Source organism: Ursus maritimus, unplaced genomic scaffold, assembly GCF_017311325.1.
Source record: "Ursus maritimus isolate PB19 unplaced genomic scaffold, ASM1731132v1 scaffold_17, whole genome shotgun sequence".
Lineage (NCBI taxonomy): Eukaryota > Metazoa > Chordata > Mammalia > Carnivora > Ursidae > Ursus > Ursus maritimus.
The window spans coordinates 59143807-59151063 of record NW_024424119.1 but is presented as its reverse complement, the minus strand read 5'-3'; the positions used below and the strand labels follow the sequence as shown (position 1 = coordinate 59151063).

The 7257-nt window shown below is 65.0% G+C and overlaps 1 protein-coding gene across 3 annotated transcripts in view; it reads left to right on the top strand.

Moving 5' to 3' along the window:
- The first annotated feature begins 775 nt into the window (after window positions 1–775).
- Window positions 776–7257, top strand: part of CARD9 (caspase recruitment domain family member 9) — an 8827-nt gene continuing 2345 nt past the window's right edge. The window contains exons 1-10 of one of the 3 annotated variants that reach the window (XM_040632192.1): window positions 776–1034; window positions 2252–2467; window positions 2685–2822; window positions 3317–3621; window positions 3696–3875; window positions 4029–4172; window positions 4455–4580; window positions 5974–6165; window positions 6636–6677; window positions 6889–6934. In XM_040632192.1, the coding sequence (XP_040488126.1) occupies window positions 2284–2467; window positions 2685–2822; window positions 3317–3621; window positions 3696–3875; window positions 4029–4172; window positions 4455–4580; window positions 5974–6165; window positions 6636–6677; window positions 6889–6934 (1357 nt within the window). In that variant the 5' untranslated portion in view covers window positions 776–1034; window positions 2252–2283. The remainder of the gene's footprint in view (window positions 1035–2251; window positions 2468–2684; window positions 2823–3316; window positions 3622–3695; window positions 3876–4028; window positions 4173–4454; window positions 4581–5973; window positions 6166–6635; window positions 6678–6888; window positions 6935–7257) is intronic. The other 2 variants (XM_040632194.1, XM_040632193.1) reach the window with 2 other exon arrangements.

Here is a 7257-nt window from a genome sequence, read left to right as displayed (position 1 = left end):
CCTGGAGGTGTGATGTCGGCCTCTGTCCTCTCAGACACCTGCGGGGGAACATGGGGCAGGCTGCCCACCGCCACCGCGATTCAGACAAAGTCCAGGGACTGAGGATGGAGAACCCACAGGCAGGGAGCTGGTCAGACGAGAGGCAGCAGCCTCCGGAAGGTAGAGCCAGGAGCCCTGGTCAGGACATGCCCTGCCTGTCCGGCCTCTCCCTAGCTGTTGCCTCAGCCCGGCACCTGGCACGGCCTGGGGCTGGAGGCCTGCTGCCCTGGCTGTTGGCCTGAGCTCTGCCGGCTGGGGAACGGCTCTTCTGAAACTGGTTTGTGGGGCCATGGGGAGTGGCCTCGGGGTCCTGGGAGCCTACTGTCACAGTCCTGTGTGTCCCGGCGGAGAGACCTTGCTGAGGGGAGACACTCCCAGGAAGAGAGGGGGTGTGCTGTGCTAGCTGTGGCGTGGGCTGGTGGCCACGTGGGGCAGGTGTGGCCAGGCCCCAGGCCTCTTGTGGGCCGCAGCGGCCTTTCCAGCCACGTGCCCTCTGGACGCTATACTGCAGCCCTCATGTGATCAAGGCCCCGTGCTGGCCGAGTGTGTGGGCCCCCGCAGAGATCCCAGAGTTGGGCCCAAAGCCCCGGATCTACAGTTACACCTTGTAAGCTGCCCGCACTGCTGGCTCCTAGCCAGCCCCTGCTGGTGAAGCCTCCGGAAGCCCGTGTCCAGGCCAGAGTAGACTGGATGGTGCATTGGCCTCCTCCAGCCCCAGGGAGGGTCTTTGCTCACACTTCCACTTAGTGGGTGCCAGAGCTGGGCCTCCAGGCCTCTGAGCAAGACTTCCACTTCCCTCCGCCCCGCCTCCGGGGCCCTGGGCCAGGCGGGAGGACCTGCCAGTCTCCGTGGAGCTAACCAGCACCATCAGGAAGTGCACGGCTTTCCTCCTGGGCTCTGCCGGCCGGCCAGCAGCACCTCCTCCCGTTCATCAGATCGGGGTGGCCCAGGCTGACCAGCGTCCCACCGCCCAGGTACCCCTCCAGGACCCTGAGGTAGGTGGGGCTGCTGCCCTTTCTGAAGGTGGCCAGGAAGACGCTTGTCTCTGCTCAGGGCTCCAGGGGCAGGGAGCAGGGTCCTGGGGCATGTACCCCAGAAGGGCAACAAGTGGCCTCAGGTCTTCTGCCCTGTCCCCCTTCACAGCCTGCTTGTTCGTCTCAATGGACTTAGCAGCAGGGTGTCAGGCGTGGGACGTGTGAATTTTAGGCAGGAAAGGCAGGGAGCGGGCTGAATGGGGTGACCGAGGGCTGCAGAAAGTCAGAGAAACTCCTGCAAAGACCGTTCCTGCTGCCACCTGTACCTCTGGGAGCATGGTCTAGCTCTTCTGGGCTGGAAACCACCACGTTCCCACGCCATCTGAGGGCCATGTGAGGCAGCTGGTCGGGGCCTCCATCCCCACCACCAGGAGGAGGCTTCTGGTTTGGCCCAGGGCTCAAAAGAGTGGTTCCCACCCCTGCTGGTGGAAGGGAGCAGCAGTGGGTGGTCCCAACGCAGATGGTGCCCTTGTCGGGGAGCCTGCACCACGGTACCCGAGGGCTCAGGAGCAGGTCTCATCTAGGAGAGGGAGGAGGAGCCCAGACGTGGCTGCTCCCGAGAGCAGGACCCGAGAGTCTGCAGAGGGCACCAGAGTGGTGTTGGGGCGGGCCTTGGTCTCCCGTGGGCGGTCTACAGTCGCCCTTCCCAAGAAAGCCACGCTTGGGCCACTGTTGCACCACGCCGGAAGGAGAGGAGGTGGTGGGGCTAGGCTCTGAGAAGGCGCCGTGTCCAGGAAGGAGGAAGTTCCCCACCGCCCTGCCTTGCACCCGCTGGCGGTCGGGTCACTGCCCCAGGCTTGCTGCCCCAGCCTGGGTGCCTGCCTCCCCACACCTGCCAGGAGGCCCTGCCAGTGGGGGGAGGCGGTGGCCCTCCAGCGCCACACTTTAGGGATAGGGAGTGCAGAGTCCAGAGCAGGGCCACGGTGCGGGGCGTGCAGTATTCTCAGACGCCACCCATCCCCAGAGCCCTCCATGTCTTCCCCCACTCGCATCAGGGCGACTCGGGGACAGAGAAAACTCAGGTGCCGGGGGAGTGGCAGCAGGACCCAGGGAGGGCCACCCTGGCTGAGCTAGTGACCCAGGTCACGGCACCAGCAGAGGAGGGGGGCCGGGACAGGTGAGGCTGCACACTGTCCTGGACACCCCCGGGCCCGGCGTGTGGCTGTCCTTCCCCACAGCTCTCCCACCAGCCGCACCTGGGGCCTCCGCGATGTCAGACTATGAGAACGAGGACCAGTGCTGGAGTGCTCTAGAGAGCTTCCGCGTGAAGCTCATCTCTGTCATCGACCCCTCACGCATCACACCCTACCTGAGGCAGTGCAAGGTGCTGAACCCCGATGATGAGGAGCAGGTGCTCAGTGACCCCAGCCTGGTCATCCGCAAGCGGAAAGTGGGTCAGTGCTGCCTCAGCCGGGAGCTTCGGGCACAGGAATGGGCACGCCCCAGCACCCCACACCTTGTCCCACCTGCCGGGAGCGGTGGTGCTTCCGTGCACAGCAGAGGCCCCAGGGAGAGCCCAGGGCGGGTGGTCAGGCCCAGGCCTGCCACAGCTGGGTGCCCAGGGAGGTGGGCAGGACGGCCCCAGCCCCAGCCAGGCCCCGTGGGTTTCAGGCGTGCTCCTGGACATCCTGCAGCGGACCGGCCACAAGGGCTACGTGGCCTTCCTCGAGAGCCTGGAGCTCTACTACCCGCAGCTCTACAAGAAGGTCACGGGCAAGGAGCCCACCCGTGTCTTCTCCATGATCATCGGTGAGGCATGGGGCCTTGCAGGCAGGCCGCTGCAAGGGGCACATGGGGGTGCCAGCAGCGGGCTCCGTCCTGCTGCTTCTCTCTCTGCTGGAGGAAAGGTGGACCCGATGCTGGGGGGTTGGGGGGCACAGGCCGACTCACGGGTCAGAACCCCTCTGTCTGATCCCACCAAAGCCTCGGCTTCTGGGAGGACGGGTGCCTGGTGGTCCCAGCAAGAGGCGAAGCCAGGCTTTCCTGGCCTGGACACATGTCCTCGTGTCTGACAACCAAGATCGTGACAAAATGAGCTGAAGGGGGAGGGATGCCCGGCGTCACTGCTGCCGTCCCAGGGGTGGGCTGGGGGCCAGGTCTCGAGGTGAGTCAGGAGCTCTGCCTGCTTCCTTGAAGGGGAGCACCAGCACCTTTGGGTGGCCCTCAAGCCTGGGGCCTGTGAGGGGTGCAGCAGGGTGGCCGTGGGCCGGGTGGGCCCTCTGACGCGGCCCAGACGTCTGCAGACGCATCCGGGGAGTCAGGCCTGACGCAGCTGCTGATGAGCGAGGTGCTGAAGCTGCAGAGGAAAGTGCAGGACCTGAACCAGCTGCTGAGCTCCAAGGATGACCTCATCAAGGAGCTGCGGGTGAAGGACAGCCTGCTCCGCAAGCACCAGGAGCGTGTGCAGCGGCTCAAGGAGGAGTGTGAGGCGGGCAGCCGTGAGCTCAAGCGCTGCAAGGATGAGAACTACGACCTAGCCATGCGCCTGGCCCGCCAGAGCGAGGAGAAGGGCGCCGCGCTCATGCGCAGCCGCGACCTGCAGCTGGAGGTGTCCCTGCGCCCGCAGCGGGAGGGTGGCCGGGCCCGGGCCGAGGCTGGCCGGCTGACGGGGTCTTCCCGCAGATCGAGCGGCTCAAGCACAGCCTCATGAGGGCCGAGGACGACTGCAGGGTGGAGCGCAAGCACACGCTGAAGCTCAGGCACGCCATGGAGCAGCGGCCCAGCCAGGAGCTCGTGTGGCAGCTGCAGCAGGAGAAGACTTTGCTGCAGGCTCGCGTGCAGGAGCTGGAGGCCACCATGCAGGTGCGGCGGGGCCGGGGCCGGAGCTGGGGGCCCCGCGCAGGGGGGTGAGTGCTTATGGGAGCTGGAAGGGCATGGCAGGATGCTGATGCCAAGAGCAGGGCCCCCTCAAGTCTAGCTGCTTCCCTGCCACTTTCTCCCCTTTACCACCCACAGGACGGGAAGCCAGACAAGAGCAGCCCCTATATCCAAGTGCTGGAGGAGGATTGGCGACAGGCACTTCAGGACCACCAAGAGCAAGCCAACACCATCCTCTCTCTGCGCAAGGACCTGCGGCAGGGCGAGGCTCTGCGCGCCCGGGTATGCAGCTGGGCCAAGCCAGGCTGGGTGGGCTGAGGGACTGCCCTGTGTCCCTGCAGCCCCTGGGATCCACACCCCGACTTCACCCCTTCCTGGAGGTGCAGGGGCTTGGCCTGCTCACCCCACTCCTGGCCCGTGCTCCCAGAATGGGCAGGCCCAGGCTTTGGTCCAGAAGTTCAGGGTTGGCAGGGACCCAAGGGCTCAAGCAGCCTCCCCGTCCCCCCAGCTGGGCCTGACCCGGGGCCGGAACGGGCGGTGGGGGCTAGCTGCGGGCTCCCATAGTGCGTGGAAGAGAAGGAGATGTTTGAGCTGCAGTGCCTGGCGCTACGGAAGGACTCCAAGATGTACAAGGACCGCATCGAGGCCATCCTGCAGCAGATGGAGGAGGTGGCCATCGAGAGGGACCAGGTAGGCACCTCACCGCCTTCTACCCCGGGGCGGGGGCGTGTTCCCCCAGCCCTGAAGCCTCGCCCTTTGCTCTTTCGGGGGAGGGCACTTGTCAAAGAGCTGGTTGAAAACTGAACAGTCGTGAAGTGACCCCTTCCCCCACCGCCAGGAAAACCATACTCCACTGGCGGGTTGTACCTTCAGCGTCTTTTCAACATATCTATAGTTTCATTTTTGTTTTACAAAAATGGGAGTTGTCTTGTTTGGCAAATAGTTTATTTTCTGTAAGATATATTTATTTTAGAGAGAGCAAGAGAGAGCATACGTGGTGGGGAGGGGCAGAGGGAGAGAGAATCCCAAACAGACTGCCCGCTGAGTGGGGCTTGATCTGACCACCCCTGAGACCACGACCTGAGCTGAAATCAAGAGTGGGACGCTCACCCGCGGAGCCCCCAGGCGCCCCAGCAGATAGCTTTTTTATTCAAACACCGTTGGCACTTAGGCTGGCTGGCTGCGCCCCTGGGGACTGGAGGCGGAAGTCCGTCTGGACTGTATCCCCATCACTGCTTTCCGCCACCTTCCCACCACATCACGTGGAGCCTTTTCTGATCAGTTACGGCCGGTGCTTTGGTGGCAGTCTGGAGGGGACTGCAGCCTGTGTTAGGAGCCTCTGGCCCCGCAGTTGCACGTCGGAAAGCCTCCCCGTAGAGATGAGAGTGTGCAAAGCGAGCTGGGTGCAGGGGTGCTGCCCTGAGGCCACAGGCAGTGGTGGGAAGCGGGAAGCCTGCTACCAGGCCGGGGAGCAGGGCTCCCACCTTCCCTCAGGGCAGGCAGAGGAGGGGAGAGCGCTGTAGTGACCAAAGGCAGGCTCCCAGCCAGGGACACTGGGGCCAGGCAGCCCAGGTGGGCAGGGAGGATTCTTTCTGGTTGGTCCTAAGTCGGAAGCAGGGACAGAAATGAGGGCAATTCTCAGTGATCTATCCGGTCCTAGCTGTTTGGGGCCGAGGGCTCCAGGGGACGTAGGTTGGCCTCCAGGCAGTGGCCCGGCTCCCACTGGCCTCTCGGTGTGGGTCGGAGTTGTGTCCTCAGGTGTGGTCCGGCTGGCGTGTGCGGAGGACCGGCGCGATAAAGCACGCCACACGGTCGCTAACAACCGTGTTCTTGATACCAAGTCACAGGGCAGACTGATAAAAGCCGTGCGAGGGGTGTGAGCACAAGGCCTCGGGGAGGGTGCAGGGACTGAGGGGCTATTCTGGGGTTGGGGCTGGAGGTTTGATCTTCACGCTCCCGGAGTCCTCTGCTTCCTGTCGTGAGCCTCGGTTACTCCTGCAAGCCCGCGAGCACTGACTGTGGGCTGGGGGGCGGGGCTGGGGTCCCCCAGCAGTCGGCAAGCCTGCCCTGTGCGTCCCTGCAGGCCATCGCCACGCGGGAGGGGCTGCACGCACAGCACTCTCGGAGCCTGCAGGAGAAGGACGCGCTGCGGAAGCAGGTCCGGGAGCTGGCCGAGAAGGCGGACGAGCTCCAGCTGCAGCTCTTCCAGCGCGAGGGCCAGCTGCTGGCCTTGGAGGGCAGGCTCAAGCGGCAGCAGCTGGACGCGCTCGTCCTGGTGGGCCTCCCGGGGGCTGGGGACCTTTGTAGGGCCCACTGGTCAGAGCTGCAGCCCTGCCCCAGTAGAACATAGGGGCTGGCCCTCAGGAGCAAGCATGTCCCCAGAGACCAGAGCCCAGAGGTGGGGACGCCAGGCAGCCCAGGTCCAGACCGGGTCTGGCTACTGCTCCACGGGTGGCCATGGGCGGGTCCCAGGCCTTTCCGAACCTCCTCTGTCCTCTGTAGAGGGCCTTCCTCCTGGGGGTGTGGGGGAGCACAGCTCGGGGCCTGGCAGGCCACTCTGGGTGTCAGGAGGGGAAGGGAGGGGTGTTCTGGGTGGGGGCCAGGGCCGGCCATGGCCTGGAGAGGGGCCTCCCTGAGGACAGGGCCTGGCCTGGGACCCCTCACCAAGCCCCACCCCACCCCAGGTCCTGGGGGTGGCTGGGTTTCCCCACAGCCTGCTGACCGACTCCTCTTCTGTGACCACAGAGCTCTGACCTAGAGGACAGCTCACCCAGGAACTCCCAGGAGGTGAGTATGACCCTCAGGGTGGGCTCCAGGCCACCACCCCCTGTGGGAGCTGGGCCAGCTGCTCTCCTCCCGGGCCTCAGCAGGGTGGGCCAACCACCACCAGTCCTTGGGACAGGGCCTTCCTGCCAGCTCGATGAGAAACAGAGAGGCAAGTTAGGCGGGTCCCCGGAGGACGGCACTCTAACTGGATGCCCGTCTCTCTCCCTGGAAGCTCTCGCTCTCCCTGGACCTGGAGGCCGTCCAGCTCTCAGACAAAGGTGAGGAGGGGGGCAGCTTCTCACGGACGAGTCTGGCCGAGGCCTCCTTGTCACCCTAGTTGGCACCAGTCCCGACAGGGTATAGCCCCGTCCCACTAATCTTTCACAACCCTACTTTACAAATGAGGACATTGAGGCTTGGAGGGATGAGTAACCCCCAGGCTCCCGAGCGAGCAAACAAGAGCCAGGTGTGTGGGGCCTACGCCCCAGCTCTGATGTGGAGCGCGTCCCTCCCATGGAGCCCACTCTGGGCCCAGGAATGCAGCGCTGAGACATCCTGCTCTCCCTGCGCTTCCTCGTGGGCGGGGGGGGGGGGGGGGGGG